General features: G+C 36.6%; 3 protein-coding genes and 1 long non-coding RNA gene across 8 annotated transcripts; 3 read left to right on the top strand and 1 right to left on the bottom strand.

The window, feature by feature from the left end:
• The first annotated feature begins 5,552 nt into the window (after positions 1–5,552).
• On the top strand, positions 5,553–7,173 carry LOC108810101 (adenosine kinase 1-like). Of its 3 annotated transcripts, none has more exons than XM_056987569.1 (7): positions 5,553–5,611; positions 5,698–5,764; positions 6,007–6,104; positions 6,190–6,251; positions 6,332–6,398; positions 6,492–6,675; positions 6,859–7,173. In XM_056987569.1, exons 4-7 carry the CDS (start codon positions 6,199–6,201, stop codon positions 6,999–7,001), a joined length of 447 nt encoding a protein of 148 aa, XP_056843549.1. In that variant the 5' UTR covers positions 5,553–5,611; positions 5,698–5,764; positions 6,007–6,104; positions 6,190–6,198; the 3' UTR covers positions 7,002–7,173. The 3 variants fall into 3 exon arrangements, with proteins under 3 accessions (XP_056843549.1, XP_018437734.1, XP_018437735.1); XM_018582232.2 differs by having other exon boundaries at positions 5,685–5,764; XM_018582233.2 differs by lacking the exon at positions 5,553–5,611 and having other exon boundaries at positions 5,620–6,104; positions 6,190–6,223.
• A 1,387-nt stretch (positions 7,174–8,560) lies between these two features.
• On the top strand, positions 8,561–11,181 carry LOC108806098 (serine/threonine-protein kinase PCRK1). The gene is made up of 5 exons (XM_018578126.2): positions 8,561–8,725; positions 8,904–9,323; positions 9,655–9,915; positions 9,988–10,110; positions 10,528–11,181. The coding sequence occupies exons 2-5, from the start codon at positions 8,940–8,942 to the stop codon at positions 11,017–11,019; spliced, it is 1,260 nt and encodes a 419-aa protein (XP_018433628.1). The 5' UTR covers positions 8,561–8,725; positions 8,904–8,939; the 3' UTR covers positions 11,020–11,181.
• Positions 11,182–11,735: 554 nt separating this feature from the next.
• On the top strand, positions 11,736–15,088 carry LOC108812341 (cell division control protein 48 homolog A). The gene is made up of 7 exons (XM_018584581.2): positions 11,736–11,924; positions 12,049–12,211; positions 12,339–12,567; positions 12,645–13,411; positions 13,496–13,717; positions 13,804–14,520; positions 14,593–15,088. Exons 1-7 carry the CDS (start codon positions 11,896–11,898, stop codon positions 14,896–14,898), a joined length of 2,433 nt encoding a protein of 810 aa, XP_018440083.1. The 5' UTR covers positions 11,736–11,895; the 3' UTR covers positions 14,899–15,088.
• A 5,117-nt stretch (positions 15,089–20,205) lies between these two features.
• On the bottom strand, positions 20,206–21,715 carry LOC108810600 (uncharacterized). Of its 3 annotated transcripts, none has more exons than XR_001943138.2 (5): positions 21,337–21,715; positions 21,047–21,209; positions 20,869–20,948; positions 20,636–20,743; positions 20,206–20,530 (listed from the first exon to the last, which is right to left on the bottom strand). It is a non-coding gene; the product is annotated as an uncharacterized LOC108810600 (long non-coding RNA). The 3 variants fall into 3 exon arrangements; XR_001943139.2 differs by having other exon boundaries at positions 21,047–21,507; positions 21,598–21,709; XR_001943137.2 differs by having other exon boundaries at positions 21,047–21,715.
• Between the last annotated feature and the right edge of the window lie 1,494 nt (positions 21,716–23,209).

Here is a 23,209-nt window from a genome sequence, read left to right as displayed (position 1 = left end):
AAAGGATGTCAAATTCATCTGGTCAGAAGCTTGTGAAAAGAGCTTTGAAGCCTTGAAGAACATGCTGACCAGTGCACCAGTTTTGGTGTTACCTGAGGAAGACCAACCATATGTGGTGTACACGGATGCTTCCATTACTGGATTAGGCTGTGTGCTCACACAGAATGGGAAGGTCATAGCATATGCCTCAAGGCAACTCAGGAAGCATGAGGGCAACTACCCAACACACGACCTGGAGATGGCCGCAGTGGTATTTGCCTTAAAGATATGGAGATCATACTTGTATGGTGCCAAGGTTCAGATTCTCACTGACCACAAGAGCCTGAAGTACATTTTCACTCAACCTGAGTTGAATTTGAGACAAAGGCGGTGGATGGAGTTTGTGGCCGACTATGATTTAGACATTGCCTACCACCCAGGCAAGGCCAATCTAGTGGCAGATGCTTTAAGCAGGCGTAGGGCTGAGGTATCAGCTGAGAAAGAAGCAGAGATCCTGGAAGGGATGGTCCGGTCACTACATCTAGACACCATGGCAAGTGAGGATGAGCCTTTGGGTTTAGAGGCTGTGAACCAGGCTGATCTGCTTACCAGAATTCAACAAGCACAAGGCTTGGATGAGAATTGCAAAAAATTGCAAAGAATGACAAGACTGAGTATCAAGTCACAAGTAATGGTACCATTTTGGTACATGGGCGGGTTAGTGTTCCTGGTGACCGGGGACTAAAGGAAGAGATTATGAGTCAGGCTCATAAGTCTAAGTTCTCAGTGCACCTGGGCCTAAATAAGATGTACAAAGACATCAAAAGGTATTACCATTGGATCAGGATGAAGGCTGACATTGCTGAGTGGGTGGCCAAGTGTCCTACTTGTCAATTGGTCAAGGCTGAACATCAAGTTCCAAGTGGTTTACTACAAAACCTTCCCATACCAGAGTGGAAGTGGGATCACATCACAATGGACTTTGTGACTGGATTTCCCACATCCAGAAACAAGAAGGATGCAGTATGGGTGATTGTTGATCGCCTGACCAAATCTGCACACTTCCTGCCCATCAAGAAAGGTGATGGAGTGGAAGAGATTGTGAAGATCTATATGGATCAAATTGTGAGGCTGCATGGAGTGCCGGCCAGTATAGTCTCAGACAGAGACCCTAGGTTCACTTCTTACTTCTGGAGGGCCTTTCAAAAGGCTCTAGGAACAAGAGTGAACATGAGCACATCCTATCATCCTCAAACGGATGGTCAATCAGAAAGGACCATCCAGACATTGGAAGATATGCTAAGGGCATGTGTTCTGGATTGGGGTGACACATGGGAGAGGCATTTACCACTGGTGGAGTTTGCATACAACAACAGCTTCCACACCAGCATAGGTATGTCTCCTTATGAAGCATTATATGGGCGGCCTTGCAGGACACCTTTATGCTGGATCCAAGTGGGGGAGCGCAGCATAATAGGTCCTGAGATTGTGGAGGAAACCACAGGAAAGATCAAACTGGTCAAGGAAAAGATGAAGGAAGCTCAAGACCGCCAAAAGAGCTATGCTGACAAGAGAAGGAAACATCTTAGTTTGAGGTTGGTGATCTAATCTATCTCAAGATGATTACCTTCAAAGGTAGGGCAAGAGTTTCTGGAAGAAGGAAACTAGACCCAAGGTTCTTAGGTCCCTTCAGGATACTTGAAAGAGTTGGGGCAGTGGCTTACAAACTGGATTTGCCATCTGAAATGGATGCTTACCATAATGTATTTCATGTGTCTCAACTAAGGAAGTGCCTGACGGATCAAGACATTGTTTTGCCAGAGATTCCAAAAGATCTTGGTAAGAACCTCACCTTAGAAACAAGGCCGGTTCGAATCATTGATCGGATGGAAAAGGCAATGAGAAGGAAGACAGTTCCTATGCTAAAGATTGTATGGGAATTCAATGGTAAGGACATTATCACTTGGGAGACAGAAGCAAGAATGAAAGCTGAGTATCCTGAGTGGTATAGTCAATATGTGGTTGGAGAATCATCCAGCATGAACTCGGGGACGAGTTCCTTCCAAGTGGGGGAGACTTGTCATGTCCCTAGTTCTAACTAAGGTATCCGGACAGGCCATGGTGCGGGGAGATGGGCTGGCCAGGTTATAAAAACCTAAAGGCAAGCGTATCATGGTCTAAACTAAGGGTTAAGTGCATCAGGAAGCTGAGACTTGACCAGAATAAGAAGAAAAGAAGGAAAAAGTAGCTGGATGAGTGATCCGGAAGCTGGACATGGTCCGGAAGTAGCTCAAACAGCTAGGTGGAGCTGGTAGGTAGCTCACAACAGTCTTGGGCAGCTCACAGGAGCTGGAGGAGTAGCTCACTCAGCTCAGGCAACTAGTACTCAGCTGAACTCAGCTGGACGGAGTGATGGAGTCTTGACCGGTCATTGCGGACCATGAGTGATGGTTATGGTCCGGATGCTGGTCATGGGTGTCCGTTGGGTCTAGGTTGCTTGGGCAAGGGAGCTGAGCTTGTGGGCAAACATTTGGGCTTGAGATCGATTAGCCCAAAGGAAGAAAGGGGCGGTTTGCAAGCGGTTGGGCGGTTTTGGGCGAAAAGGTGTCCGTTGGCCAAATGACCAATCACATCGCCCGGACGGTTGCCAAGCCTCTTCCCTATAAATAACCCTCTCCTCTGTCGACATAAATCATCAGAAACAGAAGGGGAAACTCTGCCCAAATCTCTACAGAATCAAAGAGAGAAAAGAGAAGTGTGACCGCAAAGGCAGTCCGTGTGAAGGCAAGGGGATTCCGGTGGGTTCTAAGCCGTGGGCAAGTGAAGACTTGATGGAAATGGAAACCAGAGGAAAGGAGAAGGCTGCAGAGAAGAGTGTGGGGGCTTCCGAACACACACCTAAGGTACTGGATGCAAACCAAGTACAAACCGCCATGAATCATCCATCCGGGTGATTTGGCCGTTTGATCCATGAGTGGATGGTTGCATCTATTGTTCTTTCTCTGTCAATATATCTCTTCTCCATCATATTCTGAAGTTATTTATGGGTCTAAACTCATGAACACGCCACCAAGGCTTGGCTAGATCAGAGTAATCTCTCCATGGCCTTGGTTGGGCATGTATGGTCTGATCTCATGCTTCCAGTGGGAGTTATTGGGATTTGGCGTTTGATATCTCTTAGTGGGGATTTATAATGAATTATCAAAGTGATAGAATAATTTTATATGATTGATTTCGAGATGGTACCATGAGGCCGGTTAGGTTGTTCATGGCCAAGATCAATATGATCAAGGCCGGTTCTGGGAAATCCGCTTGGACCATTCTCTTAATCATGAATTATCATGATTTATCATGTGTTTTAATTGGTTTTAGGATGAGTAAATCAATGGGCCACAAATCGGCCAGAAATGGACTAAGTGTCCAAACCATGCTTAGGTTGTATATTGCTAGGATATCGGTCAGGATTCTTATGCATATGTGTTGTGGGTTTTGATTTCAGGTCCTGACAGGGATCGTGGTAAGGCTAAGGAGCCATGAAGACCTTGGCCGTGTGGGATGTGTGATGTAGTTCATGTTGTATACATTTGGATTTATCATAGCCTATTGTGCAACTGAATGATTTGAATACTTTGTATGGATCACATTTGACATATATATAATATGATTGTTTGCCTTAAGCTTCCGCATTGTTTTTATTATTGCATGAACCTCAAATGTTTGAAAAATGACTAAGTAAACATTTGGACCTTAACCGGCTGAATTGCACTTAGATGTTTAGGTAAGGCCGCGGACTGGTTGGATCATGGGATCCAGGTTTGGGTCTTACAAAGGAAGCGGGCTTGGCATGGATCTTCACCACCTGCTCAGAATTCGAGATCACCAGAGGCTGCCTCCATCAAATGCATGTCTCCTCAGCAATCATGGCTAAAGCGCTGGCGGTGAGAACTGCTCTAGGTCACGCTTCCGCCCTCAACTTCTCATCAATCTGGCTCCGATCAGACAACAAAGGGCTTATTCAAGCCATCTCGTCGAATCACCGATCTGTAGAATTCCTTGGAGTGCTATCAGACATTGAATCGTCACTCCTATCTCTTTTTTCTTCTTTCTACGCGTCTTTCATTCTTAGATCTTTGAATGAGCCTGCAAACTCTTAGACCATCTCCAATGTATTTCCCTATTTCTATCTCTAAAATAGAGAAACTTTAAAATAGAAATGTGTTTCTCTCCACTGTATTCCTCTATTTTTACCTCTAAAAATGAATATTCTCAAAAGATTCTATTTTTATTTTACAACAAGTACCTTTTATTTTTGAAAGTTGCAAATCAACCCTATTCAATTTTAATTTTATAAGATTTTCATATAGTTTTAACTTTGATTAAACAAAAAATTTACTAAAAAGATTGTTAGATAAATAAAAAGTGTCATTTTATGTTTATAAAAACTGTATTTTCTTATAAAATAATTGTTTTTGCTATAATTATAAAAGTTTGAAAATTAAAGGATTTTTTTGAAATAAAAAAAAGTATGTCTCTATAATAGAGGAATACTATTTTTTCTCTATTTATAGAAGAAAAAATAGCATTCCTCTATTATAGAGGTGGATATAACAATGGATTGGAGCATTTTTTTACTGTATTATAGTATTTGGAGGTGAATATAGCAATAGGTGGGAGATTTTCTTATGCAAAGGCTTTTCTATGTTGCAAACTCTCAGTGTTAGGCATTAGCCCACATTGAACCCCTTTCCTTCATATCATAATTATCAGTTGCTAAAAAAAAAAGTAAACTAAGTTCACTATTTTTAATGTTATCATGATATTACTTTGCGACACCACAATATTCTCGTGTGTACTCTTATTTAGTCCGAAAATAACTTACGATTTGGAACTAGTATCAAAACTTATTTTATTGTCTTTGAATAATGGTGTATACTACTTTATCTAGAAGAAAAACAATTAGTTTACATTTTGGTTTGCTAAAATCTTATGCTTGTAATAAAAGTAAAAGCTCGTAGAATGTATAATTTCTAGACCGATAAGCTAAACCTAGAACATGAATTCAGTAATATCTTAAATAAAACTAAGATTAGTTATAGGTACGGACAAGCCAAATTTTGGCTAAGATAAGGAATGCTTGATTATTAATTGAAACTGCATGCTGGTGACTTAATAAATTTTAATCAAAATTAAGCATTTCAATTATAACCATGATTCATTTACAGGTATATATGTATCAGTTTAACACATTTCATCATCAAGGACCAAGGGAGTGCGATTCGATAAAAGAAAAAAAAAGATATAGAATCGTATACCTACCCACTCGCACACAGTAAGCAAATACCATATATAAATATGTAGAATATCATAATAAAGATGTTGTTATCATTACAAAATATAGAGTGGGGGTATGGAGATGGAACAAGTTGTGCATGTAAACCTTTTCTTAACTAGTTGTAAAAGTAAATATCCCTTTTTTTATTAAACTATAGCTAAACATATGTTTTTTTCTTACTTCATAAGTATATATAAACTAAACTTTACCTACGAGGGTTCTCTCATGAATTGATGATGCATTCATATATGAAGATAATTTCATAAATATATGCAGTGTACATATGTCAAACACACATGAGTTAGTGTTGTTCTCCTTATGTTTATAGAGAGACATGAAAAGAATATGCCACTAGCCGATAATTTCATTATAGTTTTCCTTTATAGGGATTGAAGTGTTTTGTTTGATGGCACTAGCCGATAATTTCATCTGGAGTCCTCAACAGACAACAAGGTGTCACATGCCATCCATGAATTACATGAAGCCAAACGCTATTCATTTATTCCATTCCAGTTTGTCGTTTTATGAGATGCGATGTTTTTAATCTAACTATATTACCACTTAATTAAAAGTGAAGAACATGAAATTGATTGATGGATGAATGATGGATGTGCGCTTTGTAAAAGCACCGAAAAAGATGGATGGTTTTCACTCTGAGATTGGATAGTTTTTCACATGTTTACTTTCCTTGGCAGTTGAGAAGGCCAAGTTCTACTACATTGCTGGATTCTTCCTCACGGTGTCACCAGAGTCCATTCAGTTGGTACGTGAGCATGCCGCTGCAAACAACAAGGTACACCAAAGATTTCAAGGATACCATGTTCAGTGTATATTTAATAAGAAAGTTCCCTGATGCTCTCTGCTCATGTAACTGACAGGTGTTCACCATGAACCTTTCTGCTCCATTCATTTGTGAGTTTTTCAAAGACGTTCAAGAGAAATGCCTTCCGTAAACATTACCCAAATTTTATTCTATCTTAATGGTTTCCTAAAGCAAGACTAATATCTTGCTCGGACCAGGTACATGGACTATGTTTTTGGCAATGAGACCGAGGCAAGAACCTTCTCCAGGGTTCACGGCTGGGAGGTAACATCCATAGTTTCACACTGTTTTTTCATTTTTTTTGTTGGTTTTAACAAAGATTCTGTTGCTAAGCTTTCTGGTTTGTGTTTTATACAGACCGATGATGTTGAGCAAATAGCCATCAAGATCTCAGAGTTGCCTAAAGCCATCGGAACATACAAGCGGACTACTGTGATTACACAAGGCGCAGATCCAGTGGTTGTCGCTGAGGATGGAAAGGTAAAGAAGTACCCAGTCATCCCTCTCCCCAAGGAGAAGCTCGTTGACACAAACGGTGCAGGTATTTGATAAGAACTTAGCTCTCTTACCAACTCACACAAGCTCTAGTCTGGTACATTCAGTCCTAGGCTGCTGCTAGATATAGTAGAGATTATAGCTAAGAATTTGAACCCCTTGTCAAAGTTGTAGTAACAAGATATCATCATAGATTTGGTTTGACAACTTCTTATTTGTGGTTCGATAGGTGATGCGTTTGTGGGAGGGTTTATTTCGCAGCTGGTGCATGGAAAAGCTATTGAGGAGTGCGTGAGGGCGGGATGCTACGCTTCAAACGTAGTGATTCAGAGATCTGGTTGCACTTACCCTGAGAAACCTGACTTCAACTAAAGCTGAAACTCTCTCCAACCATACTATTATGTTATCCCTAGTAAACATTAGTATTGTTGATTTTATCACATCTCGAGGCTTTGATCTAAACATGTACTGTTTTTCTAATGCAAAAACTATTTGTGAAGTGTTTCACATATTTTCAAGTTTAAAATGGAAATAACTTCTGAACCCAATTCCAGTTTATTTTCTACAATAATCATATGACTTAGTCCACATTCTATAACCTTTTGTTATTGTAGTTAAGAAGACCATTTCATAACTTGTATCTTTCATTCGACTTCAAGTTGTCTTGGTTAACGAGTTCTATAACTTCTATTAGATACTACTGTATACGGTAAGCAAAGTTCGTAGAACCTATTTTAGGTCGGTGCATAGAACAAACTCTATAGAATATTTAGAATGAGTGATGGGGATAATTGGATAGGACAAGCTTTGTCTAGTTTGGGATTTTCTCATTACGTAGGGTAAGGAGTTGGACCAATCTGACTTGCTAAAGTCTGTTTACTTTGACCTTTTGAGTATCCAATAACTTTGACTTTTATACATTCTTTTTCTTTTCTTTCTTTGAACACCACATTCTTTTTCTTTCTAGAAACTGTTTTTCATCTACTGGTTCGTGAAGTTGCGATATTTTTGAGGTAAAGCTGTATCAATACAATATTCAAACTTAGTGTAAGCAAGTAAGCAACACGACAAATGTTATGGTACTAGAAAATAAGTTAAGTTACCAAGGTTTAAGGTTGCTCAACAAGTGGTACAATTTACCAAATCAACTTTAAGAAATCGTTAGATCAATCGGAAATCGAAACCGAGGATTTCTTTTAATTTATAGAGCATTTTTGTGTGTGTGAAAATGTTGAACTTTGTCATTAAGTTTGTGTAATCAAGGTTCCAGGAAGATTTGGGAAAATCTCCTTGGTGACTCCCAGGTTCCCTTTCACTAACTTCCCCACTTCAAATCTCATGATAATCTATTATATAAACTATGATAAAATAAGAATATGTTTTTGCATTTAAATTTCATAGCGTGCAATTTCTTGCAAAACATATATTCAGTCCTTTACGAAAGCTCCAACATGTTTAGTCTTTTGTCATTAATTAATCATATACATTGTGGTTTAGAATATGTGTTGTAGTTCTTTCACCATCGTCTATTATGAATTTATGATTGATTCTATTACAAGTACATACCTGAAATCAAACGTTGATGCAACAACGATGTTGAAATATAAGCTAAAGTAATGCTACTTTAATATTATCGAAGTTACTTTAAAACCTAACAACTAGCATAACCACAATTTACTACATAATAAAATCATAAATACAAAGGGAAATGATCAGATTCACTTGTTTGTTAGCTACTTTTTCAAACAACCTTACCTTTGAAAATGTCAAAGGAAGAAAAACGTTTTTCCACAATTCTTTTTTTTTTTAAATAAATAATAGACAATTACAATCATTTTATTCTCTCCTGTCCAATAAAAATTTCTTCCTTTTGCTGACTTGGCTACTATCTGCAAAGACTTTTTGTTCTTGCCGTGTGACGTCGTCTTCACTTTCTCTTTCTTCCTAGCTTCTCTTCTTAAAAACACTCTTCACATCTCCTTGCAAAACCCACGATCTCTCTGACTCTCTCCATCATCATCTCTCCCTTCTGACGTTAAACTTCATCTTCTTCTGATAAAGTTTCGATCTTTCTGTGTACAAAGTAAACTTCAAAGGTAAGTTCGAATCCTCTTCTGGCTTAGGTTTTAGAGTAAAGTAACTAATTTTAGAAATTTGATTTCTCCTAGCTTCAAGATCTAACATTTACTCTGTTAAAGGACCTGGGTCTGCTCAAAGGCTTTAACTTTGTTTGATAACGAGCTTAACCAGAGTTCTGTTCATGTCTCTCTGCAGTGGAGAAACCTGCGTTGGTACCATCTCCTCTCGACAATGAAGTGTTTCATGTTCTCTAGTGGTGACAACAAAGACGAACACAGCAAGACACCTAAGTCTGTCTCATTGACCTCTAACTTCTCCGACCGCGACATAAACCGAAGCGGTTCAGATTTCAACTCCCGAGACGCCTCTGGTACGAGCACGGAGTCGTCCATGGGGAGGAAGAACTCGTACCCTACAACGATGTCTACCAGAGCGAGTAATCTCAGAGAGTTCAGCGTTACTGATCTCAAGGCTGCAACAAAGAACTTCAGCCGTTCTGTTATGATTGGTGAAGGCGGGTTCGGTTGTGTCTTCAGGGGGACAGTGAGGGACTTGGAAGATCCGACTATCAAAATCGAAGTTGCGGTTAAGCAGCTCGGTAAAAGAGGGTTGCAGGCAAGTCTCTAGTCTTGTTCTCATGCTCTCTACTGTTATGATAAATACGCAATCTAAGTCTCATATCAAATATTAGACCGAAGAATCAATCTAAGTCTCACATCGAATATTAGACCGAAGACAACTTAATATATATTAATATGGTCCAACTCTAATTAGTATGAACTACGAAGACTTTAAGTTTTCTCGAGAACCAACCGTGAAAGCTTAATCCTAAAGCGGACAATATCATACTAGTTGAAGGCTCTAGTAGAACTTAGAACGTGCATTTGGTCCGTCACAACATATATGTCTAATGTTCTATTATCTCATTTTCTTGATTTTCTTGCAGGGGCATAAGGAATGGGTCACGGAAGTGAATTTTCTTGGTGTGGTCGAGCATTCAAACTTGGTGAAGTTGCTTGGTTACTGTGCAGAGGATGATGAGCGTGGGATCCAACGGCTTTTGGTTTATGAATACATGCCAAACCGAAGTGTTGAGTTCCACTTATCCCCTCGCTCACTCACAGTCCTTACTTGGGATCTAAGGTTGGGAATCGCGCAAGATGCAGCTCGTGGTTTAGCATACCTGCATGAACAAATGGAGTTTCAGGTAAATGTCATGACTCTCTGCTACACTATCACTTGAACTGATCTGATGACTTTGATCTATGTTGTGTTACAGATAATATTCAGAGACTTTAAGTCCTCGAACATTCTTTTAGATGAGAACTGGAAAGCAAAGCTCTCTGACTTTGGTCTGGCTCGTTTAGGTCCATCTGAAGGACTGACTCATGTTACTACTGATGTAAGTTCTGCATTCACTTCTTTAAATTTGATTAACATTTATGTATTTGCAATGTTCTAAATATCGCCTAAATATATCCGAAACAATTTTCTTTAAATCCGATTTATGCAACTCAGATTGATTTAAACCGTTTTAAATTGATTAAAATTAGTTTAAATCCATCTAAACTGGTTTAGAAGCTAAACAACAATGTTAGTGTAAATTCATTTATTTGTCTAGTTTAATTATATATAAGTTTTATAATTCATCAAAATAATTTTATGTAAACTAAATCAATAATTTGTTAACCCTTAAACTATATATTTTTTTGAACAACAGCTTAAACTATATCTATACCTCAAATAATCTTCCTAGTTGCTACCAACCGCAATTTCTTAAACACTGTGTTTTTGTAACTTGTTACTTTCCTTTTGTTAGGTTGTAGGCACAATGGGTTATGCAGCTCCCGAATACATTAAAACAGGCCGTCTCACATCAAAAAGCGATGTGTGGGGTTATGGAGTGTTCATCTACGAGCTTATCACAGGGAGGCGACCAGTTGACAGGAACAGACCTAATGGAGAGCAGAAGCTTCTTGAATGGGTGAGACCTTATCTATCAGACACAAAGAAGTTCAAGCTCATAATAGACCCAAGACTTGAAGGGAAGTACACTCTTAAAGCTGTGCAGAAGCTATCAGTTGTGGCCAACAGATGTTTGGTTAGGAACCCAAAGGCACGTCCCAAGATGAGTGAAGTGTTGGAGATGGTGAACAAGATTGTGGAAGCGCCTTCAGGGAGTGGTACTAGCCCTCCGAAGCTAGTTCCCTTGAAGAGTTTAGAGGCTTCTAGAGACGTGGGAGGGAACAATGGTGGAGGAGGAGGTTGGTTTGGTAAGTTATGGAACCCAAAGACAGTAAGAGCTTGTTGATTGCGAAAGAGTCAAATCTCTTGTTACAGGAAGAGAAGTCTCACAGTGGAGATCAGGATCTAGCTCATATTCATACATATTTATAAATGAAGATTTTGAAAGATGCTAAAATGTTATAGTTTGATGTTTATATTATTGTAAGCCAAGATATGTTATATAGCTTATCAGGACTCGGGAGTTTTGTTCCAAAACTGATGCTTTCGTGTGTATAAAGTATGTGTCAAAGTATCTCAAGTAAAGAGAAGAGAAAACAATCATGGATAGAAAAGAGAAAACAATCATAGTCTTACGTTTGTGGTTAAGCACCTTATGTTCTTGTGGATTGTTCTAGAAGTCCGTATAGACAGCAAATTGGTTACAGCCAAAACAATATTCTTCAACATCAGATTAATACAATTCAAATATTTTTCATCCGTTCTAAATCAGTTAAAATTGTTTGAATATATATAATCAAACGATAATTTTTGGTGCAAATTCATAATTTTGTCTATTTTTTATATCTAATTTTTATAATTCATCAAACTAATTTTATAACTAGACAAAAAACTAAAAATATTAGAAGGTGAATTGTTCCTCTTATAAAATTTGTAGTTGTTCGTAAAGAACATAATTAGGGTACAGGTTCGAGAAAAAAGGAAACAATAGGGGTCGGTTGTGATATTCTAGAAAGATTAGAAAAAAAAGAAAAAAAAAAAGAAAAAAAATTAAGTTCTATCTTTTCCAACAAGAAACAATGGAGATATAATCTGCGACGATCTCTCTACTCTCTCAGATCCCATTCTCACAATCACAAACCCAATCTCCTCTCTCAGATAACCCTAAAGCTCTCAACTTTCCAGCGAAAACTCTTCTCTATCGCTCAATCTCGATTCAATCATGTCGAACCCAGCTGAATCTTCAGACTCGTAAGTTACCCAGATCCCCAATTTTGATTATCCGATTCCGATCTATTTCGATTTCTCGATTAGGGTTTTGATTGATCAAGTCTCTAAAGTTCAAAGTTCAATCCTTTTTTGATTTTGTTTACAGGAAATCGAAGAAAGACTTCAGTACTGCTATTCTGGAGAGGAAGAAGTCTCCGAACAGACTCGTCGTCGATGAGGCCATCAACGATGATAACTCCGTCGTCTCTCTCCACCCTGCCACCATGGAGAAGCTCCAGCTCTTCCGTGGCGATACCATTCTCATCAAGGTTTGCTTTTTTTTTCTCTCAATTGAAGGGACGGACACACATTAGGGTTTTGTAGAGCTTTTGATGTCTTGATGATTGTCTTGTTCTTTCTTTGTGAATTTCTTATTTTGTTTTTTTGTGTTTACAGGGTAAGAAGAGGAAGGACACTGTGTGCATTGCTCTCGCTGATGAATCATGTGAGGAGCCAAAGATCAGGATGAACAAAGTAGTCAGGTCTAACTTGAGGGTTAGACTCGGAGATGTCATCTCTGTTCACCAATGCCCTGATGTCAAGTACGGAAAGCGTGTTCACATCTTGCCTGTTGATGATACCGTTGAAGGAGTCACTGGAAACCTCTTTGATGCTTACCTCAAACGTAAGTTTTGTCTTTTTTTTTTTGTTTTTCAGTTGAGATATTGTTTACATGTTCTGAATGGTTTTGTTTTTTAACAGCTTATTTCTTGGAGGCATACCGCCCAGTGAGGAAGGGAGATCTCTTCTTGGTGAGAGGAGGAATGAGGAGTGTGGAGTTCAAGGTTATAGAGACAGATCCTGCTGAGTACTGTGTGGTTGCTCCGGACACTGAGATTTTCTGTGAGGGTGAGCCGGTCAAGAGGGAGGACGAGGAAAGGCTAGATGAAGTGGGTTATGATGATGTTGGTGGTGTCAGGAAGCAGATGGCTCAGATCAGGGAGCTTGTTGAGCTTCCCTTGAGGCATCCACAGCTGTTCAAGTCGATTGGTGTTAAGCCACCGAAGGGGATCCTGCTCTACGGACCTCCTGGGTCCGGAAAGACTTTGATTGCTCGTGCCGTGGCTAACGAGACCGGTGCCTTTTTCTTCTGTATCAATGGTCCTGAGATCATGTCGAAGCTGGCTGGTGAGAGTGAGAGTAACCTCAGGAAAGCGTTTGAGGAGGCTGAGAAGAACGCTCCTTCGATCATATTTATTGATGAGATTGACTCTATTGCACCGAAGAGAGAGAAGACTAATGGAGAGGTTGAGAGGAGGATTGTGTCTCAGCTCCTTACGCTCATGGATGGACTTAAATCTCGCGCTCATGTTATTGTCATGGGAGCAACCAATCGTCCCAACAGTATTGATCCAGCTTTGAGGAGGTTTGGAAGATTTGATAGGGAGATTGATATTGGTGTTCCTGATGAGATTGGACGTCTTGAAGTTCTCAGGATCCACACAAAGAACATGAAGCTTGCTGAAGATGTAAGTGTTTGGTCCCAGCGTTGCTTGTTTGTTAACTGGAATACTTACTGAAGCTAATATCTTCTTTTGTTTTTATTGTTTCAGGTGGATCTTGAGAGGATCTCCAAGGACACACACGGTTACGTAGGTGCTGATCTTGCAGCTCTGTGCACAGAAGCTGCCCTGCAGTGCATCAGGGAGAAAATGGATGTGATTGATTTGGAAGATGACTCCATAGATGCTGAAATCCTCAACTCCATGGCAGTGACCAATGAACACTTCCACACTGCTCTCGGAAACAGCAACCCATCTGCACTTCGTGAAACTGTGAGTATCGACATCACTGCACTTAGAACGAGATCAATACCTGTAGTTTCACTTAGATCTCATCCCAAACTTTCTTTGTTTTGCAGGTTGTGGAGGTTCCTAATGTTTCTTGGGATGACATTGGAGGTCTTGAGAATGTCAAGAGAGAGCTCCAGGAGACTGTTCAATACCCTGTGGAGCACCCAGAGAAGTTTGAGAAGTTCGGTATGTCTCCATCAAAGGGAGTCCTATTCTACGGTCCTCCTGGATGTGGTAAAACCCTCTTGGCCAAAGCTATAGCCAACGAATGCCAAGCAAACTTCATCAGTGTCAAAGGTCCTGAGCTTCTCACCATGTGGTTTGGAGAGAGCGAAGCCAACGTCCGTGAAATCTTTGACAAGGCCCGCCAGTCTGCTCCGTGTGTTCTCTTCTTCGATGAGCTCGACTCCATTGCCACTCAGAGAGGAGGTGGAGGCGGGGGTGATGCTGGAGGTGCAGCGGATAGAGTCCTGAACCAGCTTTTGACCGAGATGGATGGGATGAACGCCAAGAAGACCGTCTTCATCATCGGAGCAACCAACAGACCCGACATTATTGACTCTGCTCTCCTCCGTCCAGGAAGGCTCGACCAGCTCATTTACATTCCGCTGCCGGACGAGGATTCACGTCTCAATATCTTCAAGGCCGCCTTGAGGAAGTCTCCTATTGCTAAAGATGTAGACATCAACGCTCTCGCTAAGTACACACAGGGATTCAGTGGTGCTGATATCACTGAGATTTGCCAGAGGGCTTGCAAATACGCCATCAGAGAAAACATCGAGAAGGTAGCGTTGTTGTAACTCTTTAAAAGCTGAGAGAGTCTTGAGTTTGTTACTAAGTTTTTGGTTTTGTTGCAGGACATTGAGAAGGAGAAGAGGAGGAGCGAGAATCCAGAGGCCATGGAGGAAGATGGAGTGGATGAAGTGTCAGAGATCAAGGCTGCACATTTTGAGGAGTCGATGAAGTATGCACGCAGGAGTGTGAGTGATGCAGACATCAGGAAGTACCAAGCCTTTGCTCAGACGCTGCAGCAGTCTAGAGGGTTTGGTTCTGAGTTCAGGTTCGAGACTAACGCTGCTGGTTCAGGTGCAACTACTGGAGTGGCTGATCCGTTTGCCACCTCGGCAGCTGCTGCTGCGGACGATGATGATCTCTACAACTAAAAGATCCATCCTTTCTAATATTTTAAGTTGTCAATCGAATTCAGACTCGGAAAAGTGATACTCTCATCTTTTCATAGTGTTTTTAAGTTTATCAGAAACTTTGTTTGACATTTTAATCAATGCTCTTTGTTATGTTTGGGCGGCAGTTAAAAGTAGTACATGCCCCAATAAAAGCTCAAATTTACATCGACCACTAAAGATTTAACAATACATATAACGTCTCTTATGCCGCTGTGATTGTGTACTGACGCCAGTGTCTTTTCACCTCTATCTCCGATGATTTTTGCCACCGCTGGTAGGTAACTTGTGCATTCCCACATGAACACCAAACGCTCTGTCACTGTATGGCATCTTAGGTACTTCTGAAGCATTTCCCTCTGATTCACCGGAACTCTCAACCTGTTTTCTCCATCTTCATCAACTTTAAACCAGCTGAAACTTTTCAACCAAAACCACAATGTAACATTTGCTAAAACACTTTCAAACTAGAAAGCTCAAACTTTACTTATTTCATCCCAAGATAGTTAAAATTTAAACGCTCATCTCAATCATTAAGTCGAATGATTTTCACTCCATTTGGATTAAACCAAATCCATTTGATAAAAGAGTAAGAATTACAATTTTCAGATTGAAAATATTGAGAGTAAGACTAGTGAAGGAAGAAAAACCATAAAAGAATCATCTGGATTTTGTATCTTTTAGCAAATAGAAGAAACTGAAAACAATAGAGAGATACGATCTTCAGATTAAAATTGGTTAAAATTGAAGATATGCTAAAACAGAAGAATCAACTTGATTTGAGAGTCCATTGCATGTTAAATGTGGCAACAAATTTAGCCAACAGTTATTGACACAAGAAGATAGAGAGATCAGAGAAAAAAAATCTAGAAACATGCTGACTAACTGGTATTTCCACCACACTAACAAGTGGCAACAAACTTAGTCAAGAGCTTTGAAAATGGCTTTGAAAAAAAGAGCTATGAAAAGGTAGATATCTAAGACACGATCTAGAAACAAAAAGAGAGCATTAACAATAGGCAACAAAATGGTAGAAATTAACGACGAAAATTCTAAAGATGTACAACAACTAAGTATTTATGATTTAGTGAGCTATAAATTAGAACTTTATGATATAGGTAGTTTTAATTAAATATTGCAATGGAAAGAACTAGCTAGCCTATGTTGTCTACTAACACCATCTCCAACCCATCTCTATTTTAATTTTTATATTTTTCTCTAAAATAGAAAAAAATTATTATAGAGATGGATTTGCTCATATGTATGCCTCTATAATAGAGTTTCTCTATTTATATAGAAAAATATAGAGATATGCTAATTTCATCTTTAAATATAGAATAAAAAATAGAATTTTTTTATATTTTTCTCGAAAATAGAAGAACTCTATTATAGAAATGGATTTGCTCCTATGTATGCTTCTATAATAGAGTTCCTCTATTTATAGAGAAAAATATAGAGATATGCTATTTTTATCTTTAAATATAGAATAAAAAATAAAAAAATTCTATATTTTTCTCTAAAATAGAGGAACTCTATTATAGAGGCGTACATTAGACCAAATCCACCTCTATAATAGAGATCTCTATTTAAAGGAAAATATAGAGGTGTACATTGGAGATGCTATTATAAAATATTCATTATCTAGAGAAACAAAGACAACAGATGTTTCAAACTCTTTGAACATCATCTTACGTTAGTGCTTGATGGAACTATACACTAAAACATGATTTTCATATTTTTGAAAATTTTCCAAAATCCGTGTGTTAACCCTTTCTAAAATAATTAGTTTTCGGTAAATTCTCTATATACTGAAGTTTATACTCTTTACTTTTATTTAGAAATTTTCAACCTACATTCTACATTTGAATTAATGTAGTCTAAAGTCTCTTTCATGGTATATAGGAATCAATCTAATTTTTTAATATTTCGTTTACTAAAATTTTATATACTGCCCAGATTAATGGAATTACCATTATAAAATCTTCATTTTCTAGAGAAACGGAGACAACAAAAGTTCTAAACCTCTTTGACCATCATCTTATTTCAGTTCTTGATGAAACTATACAAAAAAACCAGATTTTCATATTTTCGAAAATTTTCCAAAATTCGTGGGTTAACCTCTTCTAAAATAATGAGTTTTCGGTAAATGATCTATATATTGAAGTTTATACTCTTTACTTTTATTTAAAAAATTTCAAACCAAATTCTACATTTGAATTAATGTAGTCTAAGTCTCTTTCATGCTATATAGGAATCATTCTAATATTAATATTTCGTTTACTAAAATTTCATATACTGCATAGATTAGTGGAATTGCCATTATAAAATCTTCATTATCTAGAGAAACGGAGACAACAAAAGTTCTAAACCTCTTTGACCATCATCTTATTTCACTTCTCGATGAAACTATACACTAAAATCAGTTTTTCATATTTTAAATATTTTCCAAAATTTGTGGGTTAACTCCTTCTAAAATAATGAGTTTTTGGTAAATGCCCTTTATACTGAAGTGTATACTCTTCACTTTATGTTAAAAATTTCAAACCACATTCTACGTTTGAATTAATGTATTCGAAACTATCTTTCATTGAATATAGGAATCATTCTAATATTTTAATTTACTAAAATTGCATAGACTGCCTAGATTACTGGAATTAACATTATAAAATCTTCATTATCTACAGAATCAAAGACAGCAGAGGTTCTAAACTCTTTGACCATCATCTTATGTTAGTACTCGATGAAACTATACACTAAAACAATATTTTCATATTTTTGAAAATTTTCCAAATCCATGGGTTTAACCCCTTCTAAAATAATGGATTTTCGGTAAATGCTCTACATACTTAAGTTTATACTTTTTAATTTTGTTTAAAAAAATTCAAACCACATTCGACATTTGAATTAATGTATTCTAAATTATCTTTCATGGTATATAGGAATCATTTTATTTTTTTAATATTTAGTTTGGTAAAATTTCATATATTGCCTAAATTAGTGGAATTACCATTACAAAATCTTCATTATCTAGAGAAACGGAAACTACAAAGGTTCTAAACTCTTTGATCATCATTTTATGTCAGTGCTCGATGAAACTATACACTAAAACCAGATTTTCATATTTTTGAAATTTTTCCAAAATCCGTGGATTAACCCCTTCTAAAATAATGAGTTTTCAGTCAATGCTCCATATACTGAAGTTTATATTCTTCACTTTTGTTTAAAAATTTCAAACCACATTATACTTTTGAATTAATGTATTCTAAACTATCTTTCATTTTATATATGAATCATTCTATTTTTTAAAAAAAAAATTTAACTAAAATTTTACTAACTAGATTAGTAGAATTAGCATTATAAAATCTTCATTATCGAGAGAAACGAAGACAACAGAGGTTCTAAACTCTTTGAACATCATCTTACGTTAGTGCTTGATGGAACTATACACTAAAACCTGATTTTCATATTTTTGAAAATATTCCAAAATCCGTAGATTAACCCTTTCTAAAATAATGAGTTTTCGGAAAATTCTATATATACTGAAGTTTATACTCTTTACTTTTATTTAGAAATTTTCAACCCACATACTACATTTGAATTAATGTAGTCTAAAGTCTCTTTCATGGTATATAAGAATCATTCTAATTTTTAATATTTCGTTTAATAAAATTTCATATACTGCACAAATTAGTGAAATTATCATTATAAAATCTTCATTATCTAGAGAAACGGAGACAACAAAAGTTCTAAACCTCTTTAACCATCATCTTATTTCAGTTCTCGATGAAACTATACAACGAAACCAGATTTTCATATTTTCGAAAATTTTCCAAAATTCGTGGGTTAACCCCTTATAAAATAATGAGTTTTCGGCAAATGCTCTATATACTTGAAGTTTATACTCTTTACTTTTGTTTAAGAAATTTCAAACCAAATTCTACATTTGAATTAATGTAGTCTAAAGTCTCTTTCATGGTATATAGGAATCATTCTAATTTTAATATTTCGTTTACTAAAATTTCATATAATGCCTAGATTAGTGGAATTACCATTATAAAATCTTCACTATCAAGAGAAACGAAGACAACAAAAAGTTCTAAACCTCTTTGACCATCATCTTATTTCACTTCTCGATGAAACTATACACTAAAATCAGATTTTCATATTTTAAAAAAATTTCAAAATCTGTGGGTTAACCCCTTCTAAAATAATGAGTTTTCGGTAAATGCTCTTTATACTGAAGTGTATACTCTTCACTCTAGGTTAAAATTTCAACCACACTCTACGTTTGAATTAATGTATTTGAAACTATCTTTCATTTTATATAGGAATCATTCTAATATTTTATTTTTCTAAAATTTCATATACTTCCTATATTACTGGAGTTAACATTATAAAATCTTTATTATCTACAGAATCGGAGACAACAGAGGTTCTAAACTCTTTGACCATCATCCTATGTTAGTACTCGATGAAACTATATACTAAAACAATATTTTCAAAATTTTGAAAATTTTCCAAAATCCGTGGGTTAATCTCTTATAAAATAATGTGTTTTCGGTAAATGCTCTATATACTGAAGTTTATACTATATTCGACTTTTGAATTAATGTATTCTAAACAATCTTTCATGGTATATATTAATCATTCAAATTTTTGATATTTAGTTTAGTAAAATTTCGTATACTACCTAGATCAATGGAATTAGCATTATAAAATTATCATTAACTAGAGAAACGAAGACAACAGAGGTCCTAAACTGTTTGACCATCATCTTATGTTAGAGTTCGATGAAACTATACACTAAAACCAGATTTTCATACTTTTGAAAAAATTTCAAAATATGTGGGTTAAGCCCCTTCAAAATATTGAGTTTTCGGTAATGCTCTATATACTGAAGTTTATACTCTTCACTTTTGTTGAAAAATTTCAAACCATATTCGACATTTGAATTAATGTATTATAAACTGTCTTTCATTATATATAGGAATCATTCTAATTTTTAATACTAGGGGCGGAACCCCGCGCAAGCGCGGGGATATTTAAAATTATTGAGTTGTTGTTGAATATCTAGATGGAGGTGTACTGTAGAAGAAGGGTAAAGAGATGTGTAGATTGTAAAATTTTTGGTAATCTTATTAGTGTTCATGGGTAAGGACTGAGATCCTTTTAATTTAAATGGAACTGAAGAATAGGAACACGAAGTGGACCTATATGTAAATGCAGTATGTTTTGTTCCGCTAGTGATCATGTAAAAAGGGGTTTGATATTGTTAACGACGGTAGAAAATATAACGTCAACCTTTTAAAACTATCAAAATTGAGAATGTGTTATCCTCCGAAGAGGTACACTGCCGAATTTTTTTTCTTTTTTAAGCTACAGCAAGTGGAAAAATTCCAATACGCGAAAGAGGAAATGCAGAGTAATATTAAAATTGCTAAAGAGACGGAAGCAGAGTTCGGTTGACGTTTTTGTTGTTTTCAGATTCTCACTCACGCTGATGGTTGTGTCCACCTTCTTTCACCGCAGCTGTTGCCGTGTAGCTGGCAGAAGCGGAAGTGGATGCTTCCCCGCCTTGCACTTCAACACTTGGTGTCTCTTTGAAGTTGAAATTCTGGAGATAGGTAAAGATGTGATCTTATAAACATTGAACTTCGAAGACTTGATCAAAACACTATTACAATATTCTTGACATGGTTATAAATTCTTATTTACGTACTTCATTGTGGCCTCCAAGAGTTCCTTTCTTGTATATTTCTGAAACTAACTTGATGTCCACACATCGAAGAAAAGAATTTGTTGGGGACTCTGTAAAGAACATAGAAACCTGGAGAACATAACACACCCATAATTCATATATTGTTTTCCAACTCGAAAATCCTAAAGAGAACTTTATAAAAGCTTTAAAACAAAAAAAAAACTTATTAAGTTTTAAGCAAATATAAAACTTACTATGTGTTCTACTATATGACCTCATGGTTATTGACTACAGCTTGAAGCTCAGTGATATCAGTAGAGCCATTCAGAGTCACCTGAAAAACACACAAACATAAAAAACGGTTGATCGTTGCTCGAATCATAAGTAAACAAATTAAAGAACGTGATGAAACCTTGATTGGGATATTCTTACAGTGACTCTCATTTTGGAAAGAAACGTCTCAATGAACATCCTTGTCTCACAGTCTGTAGTTTACACAATATGTCCACCTTTTGGAACCATTGCTAACATCACAATAGTACTTGCACACATACCATATGCCATAACCAAAGTTGATTCAGCACCTTCAAATACACTAATCAAGAGAGCATATACCATCAAATACATCAAAGAGACATAAAGAAAGAGAGAAAGAGACCTAATCTTCTCTTCTAGCACCGTATTAGTCAAGGATAAACCATCAAACCCACAACAAATCCTACCATATCAGATTCTCTAGATGCCATGAGGAACAACCTTGGCGGAGAGCGTCGAACTGTCAAAGGCGCAACAACAGCGTCAGAAGCAGGCATCTTCGAAGAATCTTACTACACTTGATAAAGATTTACTCGGAGTGGTCACGAAAATTCATCGTACTCTCAAGCCTCTCCAACCTATAGGTTAGACATACAGGAAACGAAGAGGTGGTCATCGTTATTGGGTAAAATGAAAATAGCATTTAGTGGTGAAATTATGAAGGATACGTTGAATGATATGGAAGATTAAAAGTTGAGAGAAGAAGCAATTGCGTTTTCAGCGAAAGAATAGGGAAGACGGAGAAGGCAATGAGTCTAAGAACGATAACAATGATAACAATGAAAATCTAATTTCTAAAAGACAAAACGCAGAGTTCAGTTTAACCAAACCAACGAAGATTATATGGCCAAAATAATCAAACCAAACGTGAAAACTTAATGACCAGAACAAACCAAACCAAACCGACATAGGGCCCACAATCATTTAAAATAATCTGACGTGGCTGCTAGAGAAAACTCAGGCATTATATATATGATTTAGTTTAGTAAAATTTCATATACTGCCTAAATTAGTGGAATTACCATTATAAAATCTTTATTATCTAGAGAAACGAAGACTACAAATGTTCTAAACTCTTTCACCATCATCTTATCTCAGTGCTCGATGAAACTATACACTAAAACCAGATTTTCATATTTTTGAATTTTTTTCAAAATCCGTGGGTTAACCTCTTCTAAAATAATGAGTTTTCGGTAAATGCTCTATATACTGAAGTTTATACTATTCACTTTTGTTTAAAAATTTCAAACCACATTCGACATTTGAATTAATGTGTTCTAAACTATCTTTCATTGTATATAGGAATCATTCTAATTTTTTAATATTTATTTTGGTACAATTTCAGATACTGTTTAAATTAGTGGAATTACCATTATAAAATTTTCATTATCTAGAGAAATGGAGTCTACAAAGTTTTTAAACTCTTTGATCATCATCTTATGCCAGTACTCGATGAAACTATACACTAAAACCAGATTTTCATATTTTTGAAATTATTTCAAAATCTTTGGGTTAACCCCTTCTAAAATAATGAGTTTGCGGTAAATGCTTTATATACTGAAGTTTATACTCTTCACTTTAATTTAAAATTTTCAAAACAAATTCTACATTTGAATTAATGTATTCTAAACTATCTTTCATGGTATATAGGAATCATTCTAATTTTTTATATTTAGTAGTGTAAAATTTCATATAATTTTTAGATTATTGCAGTTAGCATTATAAAATCTTCATTATCTAGAGAATCGGGGACAAGAGAGGCTATAAACTCTTTGACCATCATTTTATGTTAGTGCTCGATGAAACTATATACTAAAACCAAATTTTTATATTTTTAAAATTTTTCAAAATCTGTGGGTTAATTATGAGAAACGCCATCTTTTCAATTATGATGTTTTCACCATTCATGCTTCACAAACGGATTATTTCCCAGTAGACATTTACTATGTAGCCCTGACGCTACACAACTTGCACGTATAGTAACCTTCATCTGAATCTGCTGCTTCATCTTCACATATCTCACAATAAATTTCGATGTCTACATCCTCCTTGTACAAGAGTGTGAGATAAATGTTCATCGGATTCGGATATGTGCTTCACCTTATTTGGTATAGTGGCACAATGAAAACATACACCAAAGGAACACTTGGTACAAGTCAAGAGACTGTATTCTCTCTCACAGATGGAACCTTCTTCCATAACTAGAGGGGCTTCCTCAGATGGTAAGAATAAAGGATGTGGATGCATTTTATGAACGAATGGCTCGGAAACCAGGATCTG

This window comes from Raphanus sativus, chromosome 6 (assembly GCF_000801105.2).
Source record: "Raphanus sativus cultivar WK10039 chromosome 6, ASM80110v3, whole genome shotgun sequence".
Classification (NCBI taxonomy): domain Eukaryota; kingdom Viridiplantae; phylum Streptophyta; class Magnoliopsida; order Brassicales; family Brassicaceae; genus Raphanus; species Raphanus sativus.
The sequence above is the reverse complement of the archived record's forward strand: the minus strand, read 5'-3'. Positions and strand labels throughout refer to the sequence as shown.